General features: G+C 34.0%; 1 protein-coding gene across 4 annotated transcripts in view; it reads right to left on the minus strand.

Moving 5' to 3' along the window:
* Nucleotides 1–18,238, minus strand: part of NBEA (neurobeachin) — a 355,376-nt gene that overhangs the window by 283,633 nt on the left and 53,505 nt on the right. For all 4 annotated transcript variants that reach the window (XM_070942793.1, XM_070942796.1, XM_070942795.1 and 1 more), the window contains exons 11-22: nucleotides 17,516–17,624; nucleotides 16,394–16,546; nucleotides 15,471–15,639; nucleotides 14,901–14,980; nucleotides 13,698–13,760; nucleotides 13,460–13,557; nucleotides 11,274–11,366; nucleotides 10,285–10,393; nucleotides 9,015–9,096; nucleotides 7,177–7,300; nucleotides 6,183–6,375; nucleotides 4,961–5,977 (exon numbers count right to left, since the gene is read on the minus strand). In XM_070942793.1, coding sequence (XP_070798894.1) covers nucleotides 4,961–5,977; nucleotides 6,183–6,375; nucleotides 7,177–7,300; nucleotides 9,015–9,096; nucleotides 10,285–10,393; nucleotides 11,274–11,366; nucleotides 13,460–13,557; nucleotides 13,698–13,760; nucleotides 14,901–14,980; nucleotides 15,471–15,639; nucleotides 16,394–16,546; nucleotides 17,516–17,624 — 2,290 coding nt within the window. The remainder of the gene's footprint in view (nucleotides 1–4,960; nucleotides 5,978–6,182; nucleotides 6,376–7,176; nucleotides 7,301–9,014; nucleotides 9,097–10,284; nucleotides 10,394–11,273; nucleotides 11,367–13,459; nucleotides 13,558–13,697; nucleotides 13,761–14,900; nucleotides 14,981–15,470; nucleotides 15,640–16,393; nucleotides 16,547–17,515; nucleotides 17,625–18,238) is intronic.

Consider the following 18,238-nt stretch of genomic DNA (forward strand, 5'->3'; position numbering starts at 1 on the left):
AGAGCCTTCAGAAATAGCATACAAATAAAGTATCTAAATTGTGGGGAACAAACAATGTTCTACCCGTTACTTATGATTCTGTAATACGTACTTTTTTTTAATTTAATTTGTATACTGCCCTTCTCCAACAGGACTCAGGGCGGTGAACAGCCACGGTAAAACACAACATATAAAATTTAAAAACAGTTAAAAAAAACATTAAATAATTTTGGCCATCAATTTAAAACAACCCAATTAAAACCAATTACAAATTAAAACCACAAGGATGGGATCAAGCCAGCCCGGCTAGATGAAATAGATGTGTTTTCAGGGCCCGACAAAAAGTCCGGAGGTCTGGTATCATGCGTATCTCTGGGGGTAGGTCATTCCAGAGGGCAGGTGCCGCCACAGAGAAGGGTCTCCCCCTGGGGGTCGCCAGCCGACATTGTCTGGCCGACGGCACCTTGAGGAGGCCCTCTCTGTGCGAGCGAACTGGCCGGTGGGAGGCTATTGGCGGCAGAAGGCGGTCTCATAGATACCCCGGCCCTAAGCCATGGAGCGCTTTAAAGGTGGTCACCAACACCTTGAAGCGCACCCGGAAGACCACAGGAAGCCAGTGCAGCTCGTGCAGGAGAGGTGTCACATGGGAGAGCCCCGTCGCTCCCATAATCCCCCGCGTGGCCGCATTCTGGTATTGAGGAAAAAAACTGAATATAAAACAGTATGTTGCCCTTTCCCTGATACATGGGTACAATAGACATTATTTATGTTTGAGGGTAATAGTACAAGTAGAAGAGGGAGGATTTGGTGCCTTTGTAGGAATGTAGAATTTAAAGGGATCAGACCATAGCAGAAGCATCCCATAAAGTTATATAATGTTACATTTACAACTATAAAGATAGAATTTACATTGCTTATTTATCATTCCTATATAATATTTCTGTGGGCATGTAATCCTAACCTTGATTAGTTCAGGGGTCTTTTTCATTCTGGGGGCCAAAATCCCAGTGATCAGCGAAGTTGCACGTGTCAATACAAGATGTTTTCTTATATTTATTTCCACTCTGATTGTTTAAAGTGGGGATTTTCACAACAAACAAATATTAATCATGCTGTGCCCCTTCTTCCCTAGAAAGTTAGTGTTCCCTCTGAATTGCCAAACATTGAGCTGTTTGTTTAAATCTGAAAGGTCAAATTAAAAGTCAGTTTAGCCAAACTCCATTCTTCAGTATTAATCTCTTTGTCCTTAAAATCACAGGGTCTATCATATTAAAATGCCAGCCAAGGGAATTATTTATGGGGCCAAGCAAGACAGATAAATAAGATCTTTTTTATATTGATTTATTGGCTACTTTATTAGATATTGTTTATTGTTATTGTTATTTTGATTCTTGCCTGTTAATACATGAATATTTTTAAAAGATTTTTATTTTTTTCATATACAACAAAGCAGCAAACATACCTTATGCACCTTCCTCCTCCTATTTCCCCCACAACAATCCTGTGAAATGAATTGTACTGAGATAGAGTGAATGACCCAAAATCATCCACCCAGTTTTTCATGCCTGAGCCAGGACTAAAAATCAGAGTTTCTTGGTTTCTAGGCCACCTCCTTAACCACTATACAAACTGGCTCTTTTTTTGCATGTACAACAGATCTTTAGCTTCTGTTTAGCTTATTGAAGTCAAATAACCACTTCACTTAATGTAGAGAGGAATCAATAATAACATTGGTATTGATATAGCAATTTCAATTGTCAAACAAAATGCAGCACTTATCACATGCAATACTTTATTTTCTTGTAATGTTCCACCACATATTATGATCAATGTATTGCAGATGTAGACTGAAGCTGAGAAAATACAGCTTGTTTAATATAAACTACTTAGCTCATGTCACATATTTCTGATCAAAGTTCATTTTAGACACCACATTGGCCTTTTAAAGGCTAGTGAATCACATGCTGATTTTTTATAGGGAAGTAAACGTCAGTATGCTTTCTCTATTGAAGTATTAAACTATCTACAGCATTAAACTATCTACAGATCTTCAGACTTATGAGTGGCAGATTCCTTTTGTTCAGATATTTGTTTACAATACATTATTTTTTAATAAAATGGGAGTGAGAAACCTCAATAAACTGCACTATGCTGACAACATTACTCTATTAGCTGAAAAAGTAAAATCATCTGCAGGCTCTAGTCATGAAAGTCAAAGAGCTAATGGGGAGAAAAAGAACAAAAAGTAAATATAGATAAATTAATGACAATAAATACAGCAATCAGACTTAGAATTGATAAGGAATATACTGAAATGGTGGATTGCTTCTGCCTTATAGGATTGGATGTCAGGATTTAGGATGCCATGATGGAAGTAGATCAGAACAAATTTTCACTTGAGGCACAAGTGAATTGTAATTCACCAGAGGTAATTCACCAGAGGTAATTTGACCAGAGCCAAATTTGACCATATTTTGAACACATTATGCAGAGACCTTGCTCTCTTGAAAAGCCCAGCATTCTTGAAAAGTTAAGAAGGAACAAGAAGAAAAACCACCAGCAACCAGGTGGATGGACTGAATTACAATGATTAACAGTTGCACTGTTGGAAGATGTAAAGGACCAGATTGAGGACAGACTTGTCTTGCAAAAAATGTACTTATGTGGTCGCTAAGAGTAGACACAAGTTGATGATAGATAATCTATCCATTTAAAAAGTATGACAGAAATCAATACGAAAAACTCCGAAATAAATCTCTATTGCATGTGCAGAATTTTGGGACTTTAAACTAGTGGTTTTGACTCATTGGATAGAAACTGGAAACAAACTGACATTTGGTCCATTTTTTTATCTGCAGGATCCATTGTGGGCAATTCTGCTTGGACAACCATTAATGATCTCATGCATCTGTTATTGGAAACAGTGTTGACTCATTGGCTGCAGATTCCTATTATTTAGATTGCACTCTATCAATTACATCTTCATACAAATCCCCAAAGCTCCAAGATGAGTGAGAAGACAGTATGTCATGATAAAAAAACAAGATTAGGATTGCTAAATTCCAGATTCAAATCCACACTCAGCAGTAAAACTTTCACTGAATTACTTTATGCCCACTCTACCTGGGGTTTTTGTTCTGGAGAGAAGATAGAAGATGAAATGGGTGCCCTTAAACATCAAGAAAAAGGGAGAGATAATGAATCAATAAACTGCATTTGGGAACATTCCAGTCAAGTGGAATAGCATCACTAAATTCTCTGCCCTCGAGGCAAAGTTAAGATCCGAAAAAAACTAACATAAAAATGTTATTCAGTTAAAACAGAGGACTGAACAGGGAAAACCTTTGTGTAAATGAAGTGCCGATGAGAAATCACAGATGCTCATCTTATATATCACATGCAATATCAATAAAATATTTTAGTAATTACAAGGTTGATAAGATTTGCTACATAAACAAATGTATTGTATTGTAGACTTCATTAAGATTTATCCACCTGTTCCTCCAAAATTTAAGCAATGACCTTGTTACATAGAAAAGAAGCATGAGCCACAATCATTTGAGAGCGAACATAAGCCACCTGAACGTTTTTTAACTTACCCATATAGCTAAATAGGGGGATAAATAAACATATATATTTTATATATGAATCCCCTGCATATTTCTCATGCAGTATATTATATAACAAATGATAATTAATATTCTGAAGCAGTTAAATGTTTTCTTAAATTTTTGTTTATAAGTTGCCATATTCTATGTAATGTCATTATCAGTTAAATTTGAAGACCAAGGTTCTCATTCAGTTCAGGAAAAACAGTTTTAATTGTTGTACTAAGCAGCTTTTACACAGAGAGAGTTCTTCCTTTCATTTGAAATGGGTGTGTGTCGGGGTGGGTTTCAAACCAATTTGCTCATGGGCGCATGCACACTTGCGTGCAACGCTTCTGCGTCTAGGCGGGTGGGCGGAGCCACTCCACCGGCATCGCCACTACCAGTTCACCCGATCCGGAGCAAACCGGCAGCAACCCACCACTGGGGTGTGTGTGTCATGTTGGTTTATCTGTTGCAATAATAGCAAAGAAATTTATACAGAACACAACATCATAAAAAAATAATTTGAAAAAAGATGTCTAGATAAATTATTTAAATATACACACTGTTTTAGGTACTATGCAACACATATGTTTAATAGAATCTAACAGACATAAAAATCCATATTTAGAAAAGACAAAATCTCAATTAGAGATCTTTTAGATTATAAAACTGATGAATTATATCATCAGCTGTGGTCTCCCAGTCTTATCCAACTGTCTCTGGAAAGCAAGTTTAAAAGATCATAACAAATTTGGATATTGAAGCTCAGAGAGATAAAGCCACCCTCAATATGGCTGGCACATTGAAATGGATGAAATCCCTTCCAAATTGCTAAATATTTAAACACAGAAATGTCCAAACCTTAGAGGGCAGTTACTCAACCAATATTTGAGCAGCTGGACAGAATAGATAAATATAGAAGGTTTAACCAAATCCTTATGATGGACATCCTTTTATTAGCAGAGCCCCAGAGATAGAGGATATAACGCATATGTTACCTAAGTGTCAATTATACAAAGAGAGAGATCAGTGTCATGGATCACACATTAGATGAATAGCCTACTGTCATCATTATATTATGTTGTTTTAATGTACAGTATATGTCATTTCATGTGTGGTCAGAATCCTAAAATTATATATAATATGGCCCTTTGTTTGAACAAAACAATAGAATGTGTGGATTTGACTGGGATAAATTATAGGAGTGATACACAACTATGATGTGCATTTTCTTTTATTCATGTTTTTTACTGTACCATATGGCCTTATTATTATTCTGTACTTTATATTTTGTATTCTGTTCTGGCCTAGTGGTTAATCGATAAAGTATTACTATATATGTTTAATAATACAGTACCTTTTATATAATTATGTATTAAAAAACTTACTTGGGTTGTAGTCGTTGTCTGTATTTTTCTAATTTCCTTTCCTACTTCTTTTCCATCATCAGACCTTTCTGTATCTGATATGATACTCCCTCCATCTACATTTGATACAGTTTTCCCAGAAGACTCGGTTTCAAGAGTTGTAGCTGCCATTTCAGTATATTCTAATCCTTTAGAGGATGAAGCCAAGTCTCTTTCAGATAGTGAATCAATTGTATCAACAGAAGTATGAATTTTAAATTCTTTGTCTTCTATTATGCTTGAGCCACATGCTATATCAGTACTGCTAGACATATGAGAAAGAAGCCCAAGGTCATTATTCACACCAAGATGAATTTGAGTCTCTTGAATATTGGCAATAGTGATGTGATTGCTAGACAATTCAGGGAGCAGCTTCTCTTCTTGGCTAGATATTTTATCAAAGAGAAATGAAGTGCTGTTATGAGGAGGTTCATCTTTATCATCAGCAAGCGTAATTAAGGGACCGTTGTCCTTCTCTTCACTTTTCTTAATTATGCCAACACTCCCATGAACATTGTTCTGAAGTTTTTCAACTGCAGCACTATATACATTGTCTAATAAAGATTCTACTTCCACAAGGGTACCATTTTCTCTGGTTACCAAAGTCTCTGGTGACAGATCCATATCATCCAACTTTACTTCTGTGGCTTCCACCTTTTCTGCTTTTATATCAACTAACAGATCATGAACCTCTACATGTACACCACTCCCGGGTCTATCTGCATTTCCAAGTACATCATCACATACTTTTGTTGCTATGAGTAAATCTCTGGTATCTGTGTTGACTGGGTAGTCTGTTTCACTTTCTGGACTTTGGCTTTGCGAAAGATCTTCAATTTCACGAATCTCCATTGCACCTTTTGCTCCAGTTGTCTGAGATGAAAGGCCTGAGATAGTGCTCACATTTCCTTTTTTCCCCTTCTTGATATTCTCCTCTTCCTGTCTTTGGTATTCCTCATACATTTTTGCTAGGTACTCCTTGTGAGCTTCATAGGTAACCTTAATGCAAGCAAATTACAAAGTCAGAAAAAAATAATAATGCTAATTCAATGTCAGAAAAAAGCAAAACAGTAATTTAACCAAATTAATATAACTGAAAAAGTAATAATTCAGAAAACAATTATAACGTGCCACTTTGCATGGTGACCACAAGATGGTACTACAATTTATCTATGACAATATTAACCAAATATGGGATTCTTACCTTTGAATGGGCTATGGAAAGTGTATCAACCCAGACTCTCCATCCTCCCCATTCATATTTTATTGCATGATATAAAAGAATACGAAAGATGTTATACACCATCTCAGTAATTTTCTGTTCTTCAGAGTTCTTAGGATTAATATATCCCAAAGAAAACATCCAATCTTGCCATACTGAACACTGAAGTAAGCACCTAAAATAAAATAGTTACAGTAAGATTCCATGGCACTTGAACTTTTTAATTATATATACAGATAAGAAAAACAGAGGCTTCCATTCTAAATGTTAATTTTTTAAAAAGTGGTTTGCGAAAATAAACCTCATTTGTAATAAGTAAACAATATATATTCATTACATCTTGAGAAATAGAAGAAAACAATGTTTAAAATTGTAAGTGTTAAAATTATAACCCCCAGTAATGGGTTCAGGATTCAGAATACTGGATGAAAAGAGACATCATTTAACTTAACAGCAATAATGTAGGCCAACTATTTTTGACTTTATTTTTCACATCAAAAAAACAGGAAATGATACATTAAGAAAAATTATTCAGGAATAAATTTAAAAAGTGTGAGGAAGGACTATTTAGTAAAAATCTGTGTCCAAATGGGTGATATGGACATGCAGTTATAATATCCTTAGAAGTGATATCTCTGAAATGGCAGATCAAAAATATATTTATATGAGTATTCAAAATCAAACACATCCAGATGATGCAAAGTTTAGGAAGGTAGCTGTAGGCACTGGCATCAAAAGCGCTACTCATATACATCGCGTATGCTGGGCCCCAGCATGAATGAAACCCCAGACAGTCTTGTGATGGGGACCCCTGACTACTTTATCTTATGATGCAAAAAAGAAACAAAAAAATGAAAATTATTTCCCTCCTAATATGTAAGCAAATATGTGAGGATAATCACACAAAACCTTTCTTTATTTTGTAGTGTTTACATAAGAACAGCTGTATAACTGAATGAAACAATTCTTTACGTACCTTCTATTTTCACGACTATTACTGAAAAGCTTGATCATATCTGATAAAAATAAACGCCGAACTTCCATGAGTTCTGTACTGGGTGCAGAATTCTTTAATAATGTTGCCACCACTTTCAGGATCACTTTAAAAGAGCAAATATATAATGTCCTTACACCTATTTTAATCATTGAAACACTGCAAACATGGCGTTATCTATTATAATTATATTAACAGTGATTTTTAAATTTAAAAAACACAAGACCTTCTTTAAAAGGAACAGAATAGAAAAAGCTACAGTATATTAAGTATAATTAATTTATTTTATTTCCAAATCACTGGGCAACAAACAATATCACAATAATTAAAATCAGAAAACACAGAAGCAGTTATAAATTATACATATAGGCAACTGAAAAATATTATAATAAATACACAAAAACTAACAGTGCAATTGGGTAACAGGGCCCCTAACACATTCAGGACCTCAGGCTTGGGCAAATAGCCAGGTGAATCTTTAAAGGCTTATGAAAGGCTAATAGGGTCGGGCCATCCTGAGCTACAAAGAAAGAATGTTCCAAAGGGAAGGGGCTACTGCCAAGAAGGTAACTTCCTGCTCTCAATCCAACATCCCTTGGCTGATGGGACCTGTAGCATCCCCAATCAGCTAGACCAAACTGGATGGAGAGAAACTATTGGGAGAAGATGGTCCCTTGAGTAACCTGGTCCAAAGCTATGTAGGGCTTTCAATATGACAAGCAACATCTTGAACTGCACTTGGAAACACATGGCAACAAATGCAGCTCCCACAGTAGTGGTGTTACATGTGCCATATAACTGGCATCATAAACTACCCAAGCAACTGTTTTTTGCACCAATTGATCTCTCTGAATGTTCTTCAAGGGCAGCCGCATGTAGAGTATGTTGCAGTAATCCTAATAATTGATAACAAGAGCATGAGTGACTGTAAGCAAAGACTCTCTGGTCCAGGAATGGCACACAAACTCTCCTAGCCATGGCTGCTACCTGCTCTTCAAGCAGGATATGCAAACCCAAGTGGATCTCCGGACTGTACACTAGGGCAGTGTTTCCCCAAGCAGTACCAAAGATGGAAGAACTTTGTTCCCAGATGAACAAAATACTCAAAGCCATTCCATCTTGTTTGAATTGAGTCAAAACTTCTTGTGCCCCATCCAGACCCATATAGCCTCCAGACCCTTCCTGACTCTGACTTATATCAGTCATAGTTCAAAGTTCATAGAAATCTCTGCATCGTGTGTTGGTTTATCCTTTCCTACCATCTTTCGTCCACCTCTGAATAAAAGGCAATATTGTACAGTATCAGAATATATCAATAAAAGGAAGAATCTTCCTCTTGTCTGTGTAACCTTGCTCTTTTTTTCTGCTTTTTCAAACCTCTTGAAAAAGTTTACATGAGGTGAAGAGATACAAAGAACAAAAATCAACAAATGAGAAATTCTCAGCTAAAAGTGCACATCTACAGTACAGGAGCTTCCTGCTTTTGGCAAAAGAAGAAAAGCAGGGTTATAGTAGCTCTGCTTCTTTTGTATATAGGTTGCAATGTCACAACACATATACCAAAGAAGCAGGGCTTTCATTGTGACACTGCTATTCTTCTTTCTTTCTGCTCCCCCTTGCCCTCTCTCCACCCATGAATGCCAATGCAGACTAGTGTCCATCTTACATTAAATCAACAGCAATTCTGGCACCAAAAAAAAAAATACTTTGTAGTATGTTAGAATCTGTGAACTGTCAGTACTGTGGTATTCATTTGAGCTAGTAAAAAGTTTGAAAGTTATTACAACCATCTCTCAAAATTAAAAGGATTAAAGTCTTACTTGGATTTTGAATTTTCACAGTAGAATCTGGTTCTGGATGTGGTTTATGAACAACCTGTGTGCAGACTTGTTCAGTCAAGATCTATAACAGAAAAAATTACTCCATTCACTCCACTCCTGGGTTTTCCAACAAAAATTATTGAAATAGAAATAGCAAAGGCTCTTAGACTTATATATCTCTTTACAATGCTTTACAGCCCTCTCTAAGCGGTTTACAGAGTAACCATATTGCCCCCAACAATTTGGGTCCACAGTTTACCCACCTCGGAAGGATGGAAGGCTGAGTCAACCTTGAGCCTGGTGAGATTCAAACTGACAAATTGCACGCAGTTGGCAGTCAGCAGAAGTAGCCTGCAGTACTGTACTCTAACCACTGCCCCACCACAGCTCATCTCAAATAGATACTGTCTTCAGAATTGCATGTCATATACTGATAGTCTTATTCATTATGTCATATTTTAAGTAAAGTTACAATTCATTAATTATATTTCTAGTCCTTATATTTGTCCCATTTTGTTTCCCCAGTAAATGATACATGCATGTATAAATTGCATAAATATGTATTTTAACATATTTTCCTCCCAACTCATGCAATTCTTAACTTTTAATTATTATTTCAAATTATGTCCCACCTTTGTTAGCCTTGCAAAAAAAATTCTCTCAGAACATACATTTTAAAATGGATTCTAAAACATAACCATACTTCAATTGCTTATACCCATTTAGCAGGTACAACTGAATTGTTCTAGCATCAGCTGCTATTATGAATTTAAGAAAGAAGTAGTGCAATCCTTCTGTTTTGGACTTGAAAAAACCATTCTGAGTGTTCTAGAAATAGTCTGAAATGGGCCAGCATAATCTCAGAATAAGTTGTTTCAAATGTGCCAGAACTGGTTCAACCTAGCCAGTCCTAAGGTTGGTCTACTTTCGCAACACTCAGAATGGCTCCAAAACTGAAATACCTATGTGGCTTCTTTCAGGATCGAAACGTTCAAATGGCATGCTAGTCATTATATTTATAAAACAAAATCACATAATAAATAGATAAGGAATAGTCTAATACTTTAAAAATGTTACACATTGAAAACAACCACAGAGAAAAGGTTTTATTCGTGTCACAATGTAATATTAATGTAAATTAATGATTAATAGAAATAAACAAATATTTTAATGGTGATTATCAACAGACTAAATCTACTAATTAATGAAAAAACCCTTTAAATAATATTTTCACAAAGGGCATTTCAATAAAGAGATTAATATAATATACCTCATATAGTGTGTTGTAAGTTGTAATCGTCAAAGTATTTGTATGTAACATCAACCTCTCTCCAAGAAGAGTAAACAGGCTATGTGTATGCATGATTTCAACTTTTCGCCTGAAGGACAAAAGTATGGAATGTACGAAAATTTAAGCAGATTTCCACGACAAAAGATAACAACTAATATTATGAAGAATCTTTCCATCTTATGAGATTCCAATTACACATGATACAGTATATTTTTATGCATATATACCGACTAATTATTTAACAATCTGACTATTCTACTACACAATTTTAGTATATACACTATTAGATTAGAGCTACTGAAATATTTTGAATCAAAAATTGTGATCATATCTTTAGGAAATAAATGAAATAAATAGGATTCATAAAATAATCAATTAATTTATTTTTTATTAATTAAATTTTTATGCCACCCATCTCACTGATACAGAGTCTCTTGGTGGCTTACAATATAATAAAAAGGTTTTTAAAAAGTAATACAAAACAATTAAGAGAATTAAGTAGAAATCTAAAAATTAAAAGGATGGGCAACATGGGGGTGGGGATCTTGTCTCTACCCCGGGGGTGTCAAACTGGTGGCCCATGGGCCGGATGCGTCACACACAGTCCACACCCACCCCAATTCCACAAATGGGAAAATGTTGCAATATGTCATGTGACATCAATGTGATGCGGCAAATTTTACACCCGTGCTCTACCTCATTAACCCTAGTCAAATTACTAAGTAAAAAGAAATAAATATTCCAGTTTGGAGAAAAACCTAGGTATAATTTAATAATGCTCATTGAAAGTAATGGGACAAATTAAAGATAACAATCCTGATTTCATACCTCAAAGTATGAACAAATCTAGCTCCAGTTTTCTGCAATCTTTTTAATAAACAAAAAGGAAAAAATAAAAAGGTAATTATGTAACTAAACAAGTAAGAGGGTTTGAAATATCATATTAGGAACCGGAACACATTACTTACTTATGACCCAGATGTTTGAGAAAATATCCTAGCACCTTCAGAGCCTGAACCCAAATACTTTCACTTTTTGAAGCCAATAATTTATAAATTACCCTGAAGGGAAGAAATATAAGATAGTGTAAGCAAAACTCCTTAAAACAGTAAAACAAAATCAAGCTATTCTGCTTGTTCTGCTCACGTTCAAAGCGCTGCTTTTGGAGCATTTATGCTTTAAATTTGCAGAATATCTGCATCTCGGTTTGATAATCCCAAACCATTTAATATTTACATGAAATTATCAAGTGAAATAATTGGAAGCTACATTATTATCCAACTAATAGTGGATGCAACTATTCCTCTTTTTATCTGAACCAGATGACATAGTAGTAGACTAGTGCCTGGAAATAGTAATAGAGGCAATATGGAGCCTTTGGATACCAATATGACCTGGATATTATTTATTTCATTTGTTTTTTTTTTATTATTTTTTTGCACTTTTACCGCAAGTTCACATAGAAGCCTGAAAATGGCCGACTGCTTCAATGCATCACAGAGAGCGGCTGGGCTCAAACTAGAACAAGGTTTGAAAACAGTTTTTCCAAATTGTTTTCAAAGTATATGCAGTCACTGCTATGAAGTCACATGAGTTCCACAGACATATATAACTATCTGAACAGAGAAAAGTTTGAGTGACTAAATTTATGACACAGAGATAACCTATAGGTGGTAAGAGGAGCTCAAATGATCTCAAGTGGCAATTTTAAGTAGATAATAAATTGATATTTTATGATTGACCATGACCAAGTATTCATTTTGTGGATAGGCAAACTGCTTATCCAAGCAACTTAAAACATCTAAACATTTGTCTTATTTCTATATCAGCGAGCAGTATGATGTTCAGTCTTGTCAAGGCAAAGATATAACATATGATTGTCAAGATAACTGCAGACGAGAGAATTCTTCTAAAATTGGTTCATTATCCCCCAAACTGGGAAATGTGTTGTAGGACAACCCTTCTCTACATCCCAAATCTGTACTGTTTGTTAAAACAAGAGGGGTAAAGGAAGTCAGCCTTATTTAAATTTACAGAAGGTTGTATTAGTGTGTGATAAAAAATTCCAGAGAACACAACCTACAATACATGCATGGACAAATGCATTACTCCTCCAAGCTTGATATATTTGAGATTTTAAAGCCTGCCTTTATACTCCTCCTATTCTCCCCACATGAACAGCCCTGAGAAATGGATTGGGCTGAGAGAGTGGCCCAAAGTCACCCAGTTGACCTTCACATCTAAGGCGGGACTACAACACATAACCTATTATTTGAGGGTGACCAATCTATCTTTATGATTTGTTCATATAGAGAAAATTAACAAGGACCAAACTGCAAAACAAATATATAATGAAAACTTAATGGGATATGATGGTGGTGAAGTATGAGAAAGCCATGGATGGTGAAGTTGGAGATCCTCCACAAACAAGAGCTGAGAGGCTTAATGAACAAAAAACAATTTATGAATCAATGTATAGATACAATGGAGGAAGAAAGTACTACATAGTTTGTATGGTAGAAAAGAATGCTGAACTGCAGCAAATGTTGCTGATATAATCTAGGTTTATCACTTTCCTTTCTTTTGGGGGAGGGGGGGCTGATTACTTTTTATTCTTATCCTGTGCTTTGCATAATGTTGCTTAGTCCTAAGGGGAATAGTATGACGAACATGTATGTATCAATATTATATTCTTAATTTTAAAAAGATCTAGCTAGTTCAACATCTATCTAAATGCTATCTTGTGTAGCAAGTTTGTCATTTGTATACCATATTTGATTCATTACAAAAAGAAAGCCCAGAGTCATTGAGAGTAAGGCAGTGTATAAATTTAATACTCTGTTGTTTTTGTTGTTATGATTCTTTTTAATTTGAAATACATAAGCAGGTATGTAAAATGGTCTGACCATGCAATGTTTTGAAAAAGTTGACTTTGCAATTTATGTCAAAAACAAAATAAAGTAATAGAAAACAAGGGATTGTTTTTGTTTAAATACTGACCCCTCTTTCAATTTTGAATTGTATTTTCAATGTATTATAGCAACATTAAATGCCAACATCCCCTCCCTTGTTCATAAGCATACTGTCATTGTCCAATTTATTCATCTACCAGAAAAATGAGAGTTATGGAATTATTGTTCCTACTTAATCTTACCGTATTCCATTTCTTTGATCAAAGGCAGGTATCATGGATGCTGGATGTTCAGACATTAAAGCCACTAGCAACTGAAGCACATCGTGAATATTTTCATCCTACGTAACACATTATAATGTTAGAGAAATATTTGTTTTTTGAACTTTTTAAATTAATATTTCATTATGTGTAAGGATTTATATTCAGGTCCTCAGCTTGAAAGATCCCAGAAAATCAATATCATATATTACCATCTTACCTCATGCATAGTTAGTAAGTAATTCAGTATACTTTGTAGTTCATCTTCTTTTACTCCTCGATCCTACAGAAATTGATTTAATAAACCATTAAATTTTACATTTAAAAATGTTCAGTGTTTACATTTTAATAACTTAACTGTCATATTATGAACATTAATGCAATGCAATGAATCCTAAAAAGAATTACGTAGGTTGGAAGACTTCTTCAAGGAAAAGATCCAAAGAAACATAAAGATTCTTAGCTGGTTACAGGAAATGTTTATTTCTGCAAAAGGAAGCGGCTCAAAATATTGACTGGAAGGACATCTAATTTTTTGTATATGCTACATTTGCTATTTTTTCTATTTTGGATCTGAAAACAACATAAATAGTAAATATGTGCTCAAATTTATACAAATAAGTCATTTTATATTATATAGAGCTATGTAAGTTATGTTCACTTAGAAATTGGTGGAAAGATACAATTTGACTGGAATGCCTAAACATTCAAATCAACATATAGATATAAAGTTCAATAATAGTATCAAATACAGCAGAATTCATTTTTTTTAGTTTCAAAATCATAACACAAACTTCATACTAATGAATATTTAATGAGGAAGAGAATCTGAAGCAACAGTTTAAAGAAATTCTATATTAATCCACAGCCACACTGGACAGAGATAGGCCAATCTGGTAGCACCACACTACTGACAGAAATAATATCCCCATTAATAAATAAGGACTACAGTTTTTTGCCTTTTCTTCCTTGATTGTATATCAAAAGTTGAAAGCATAGATTAAGTCTTTGCTACATTTTCTTAAAAATCATAATTCCAAACTTAGCAGCTGCACAGATGTGTGTAATGAGAATTCAAATGGAAAACACAAATAGAAGAGACAGAAAAGTTCTAAATAGAATAATGAATAAGATCAAGTTTAGATTCAATTTCATTCTCTCACAAAAAAGAAGCAGTAAATGCTCCCATGTGCCAGCTGCTATGGCAGGTCAAGAATACCTAAATGAGAAAAACAAGCTCTCATTTGAGCATGCATTGTAGAATGCATGCAGTTCACGCCAATTTGTTGAGTTTTAGATTCCTGAACAGCGATCAAAGAACAAATTCATATCTGTGATTTACAGAAACCACAAAGAACAACCCGAATCTGATTCCCTTATTTCAGAACTGGCAATGCCCATTAATCTTTAAATCTTAAATTACCTTCAAAATAAGCTGCTTCAAAAATAGAAGCATGAATGCTCGCAGAGATATGATTTCCTTCTGGGATGGCCGAGGACCTTCTGAAATAAATGAGAAAGAGTTGCATGATTTCAGCTTAGGCTGAACAAACAAACAAAAAACAAACACATAGATACATACGTACATACATACATATTTTATCTTATATGCAGATAACTTTCTACTTTTAAATCAAGCTAACACTGTATTTATATCTCCATTACAGGTTCATTTATTATTTTAAAACATTTGTTTCATTTCATATTTTTCAATTGCCAAGGACTCTAAATTAAATTGTAGAGGACTATCTATTAGAAAAGACATATGTGTGTAGTAAAACAAGAGCCTGATCTACTTGAAAAAAATCCTATTCAATTCAATAGAATTTACTATCAGGTAGAAACTTTTTTTTTGTTCAAAGTGCCCCACAAATAATTTAAAATAGGACATCAGCTTGAAATAAACGTGTTATACAGCAATGACACATTTATTTTGTGAACATGCATTTTATAAGTATTCATATGAAACAATATATTTTTCTCTTACACTTACCCAAACCTTTAGGAGTAATTCCACTACTATCTGCAGGATTAGCCACCCAGTAGTAATATTTTAGTGTGTGCATTAGTTGTAATACTGTTCCTACTCTACGTATCGTATTGTAGATAGTAGCAGTACCAATGAATTCAGCAGACAAGTAGGTATATAGTGATAATTGAACCTAAAGAACATCATGAAAACATATATTAATTTATCCAAGTTTTAATTATAGATTTGATGATAAACAAATAATCAAGGTAAACAACATAATTAAAGGTTATTAATATTCATGATATAAACATGATAGGCCAGTATGAAATAATAAACTAAATTACAATAAAATGAACATTTTAAAAAGTGAGAAATGATGGAAAAGTGCTATTTAAGAACTGAGAACAAAATATACTGTAGAACAATGTATTTGAAGAACATTTTATCCAGAAAATATTGTTACCAGATGTTTCAATAAACACGTATATATTCATTGTCACATGAAGTCAGAGTGAGGCCAACCTTATTTTATCCAGAGAGATTCCATGTGAAAGGAAAATAAGATCTACTCCTAGTAATAGAAGGAACCAAAAGCTAAGACGCTCCAACTAATATAAACACTTGGGTTAAATGGGGTAGAAAAATAGTATAGTTTTTACATTTTCTTTACTTTCTGATTGTAGCTTCCAAGCAATTTCATTTTTGCCAGGATTGATAATAATAAAGTTCCTCACTTTTATTAATAATTCATTTATTAAATATATATCCTTCTACTACTACCTCTACTATAATTACTATATTAATAAACACAGTTAATTATAAAACAAGAAAAAATTACAAGATGCAAATAAAGCATTAAAAATATATTAGTTTTTATTAATTTAAGCATACAAATTTATTTTTACTACTACTAATACTGCAGTAAAAATGTATGGTTCTCTGACCTTTGCAGGAGTATGAATCCAAATAGCAGGATTAAAAAGGATATGGTCGCATAATTGCTTTAATAGAGGTGCTCCATGAGAAAGCCCATCAAGGTATTTTGCAAAAGACAGAAACTGTTCCAGCACAGCTCTCGTTATGTGAACTCTGGATGACTGGAAAAATTAATGTTACATATCATATCAGTAGATATTCAAATCTGAATATTACATTCAAGACAAAAAAAACTTTAAAAAGGATTGTTTTTATGAAACAGTTGTGTATCAACTGCTGGATGTGTATAAACTGATATATATTTGTAACTATTGAAGAAATTATGGGAAATATTCAGAACAATTCTTTCAACTCGTCAATAGTAGTCATGTGATTCAACTTGTCAATAGTAGTCATGTGATACGGAAGAAGGGAATGAGTCTTAGAATGAAGTCTTCCATAGAGATATACTAGGAAAACCTTTGTGGATTTTCTTTCTCTGCAGCTTCTGACCTGATCAGGCACATTCTTAAACTTGATCTGTTTTTCTATGGTTTCTCTGCCCACTCACAAAATGTATTCTTGATTTGCTCAATTCTGGGGAAATGAATAGAGACAAAGACATAGAGAGATTCCCAATTCTCCTTTGCATAATTTCTCTAAGATTGGAAAGAATACTTATAGCTATTGCCTACTTTTAAAGCTAATTTACAGAAAGTCCTTGATTTGCAACCACATTTGGAACCAGAATTTTAATCATAAGTCATTGCAGTAATAAGTCAAGGCACCCACCTGACTGGATCTGATTTTTTACTGTTTTTATGGAATTTTTTAAACAAAAAACCCTGTGCTTAAAAACCAGAGTTATTAAGCAAATCCCGATGGGGCATTTTTTCTGGAAAAAAATGGTTATGTAGAAGTGGCTAAGGCACCAGATTAGAAACTGCAGAATCGAATATTTCAATAAACATGTATATTCACTGTCACATGATATCAGAATGAGGCAAACCCTCTTGGAAAGAATTTATGTTCCAGGGAGGGGAGATATTAATGCAAGCTAGCATAATGTTCAAATAGTACAACCATGAATTAAGTCAAATAAATTATATCAAAATATTCAGATATGCCTACAATATTACTTTTTCACTTACTTTTTCAAGAAGATAACCAATCACTAGGAATCCTTTTCCACCCAGCATTTGTTCTTGCATGGCTACTGAACTCTTAAGGAGCTCCACCAAGAAAGCCAAAAGTGTAGCACTGCACATAAAAACAGATACCAATTAGATATCAAATATTGCACATTAGGTATTATGGCTTTTTTAAACTTCATAATATTTAAATGAGAATAAAAAGTGTACTTTGTATATCAAGATTTAAGCTTATTAATTAATTTTATAGATATTAAAAACTGACAAGTATATCATATTTTAGAATATCAAAGCAAAGAAGTTTATAAATTTAACTCCCAAATCATTTCAAGATTATAAGCAGTGTTATTGATATATAAGAGTGTATATACATAATGCAAAATTATGTTGTTTTGCAGCAGTAATCCTTGGATTAATTTTTCATATAGTGAAGATTCAATGTAAGAATCAATGACCAATAAGTCACTTTGTCAGATGTACAATAACAAACCAAGTGCAATCCTTACAAGTGATATAGAAGAAAGTTTGTATGTAGATTTCCCATACAGAATCACCATCCAAGTTTTCTAAGTTTTCACATGAGTTTACTCAGGGTATGGTTTGTGCTGCTTTTCCAATGCCAGATTGGGCTAAAAATACTTTGCCATCACTTTGCCATCAATTCTACATTAATTCCAATTTGGAAAGCACAATGAAAATGGGTGTTGTTTTGGAAGCCATAAT

The sequence above is a fragment of the Pituophis catenifer genome, unplaced genomic scaffold, assembly GCF_029215685.1.
Source record: "Pituophis catenifer annectens isolate HBS135680 unplaced genomic scaffold, rPitCat1.0.hap2 SCAF_4, whole genome shotgun sequence".
Taxonomy (NCBI): domain Eukaryota; kingdom Metazoa; phylum Chordata; class Lepidosauria; order Squamata; family Colubridae; genus Pituophis; species Pituophis catenifer.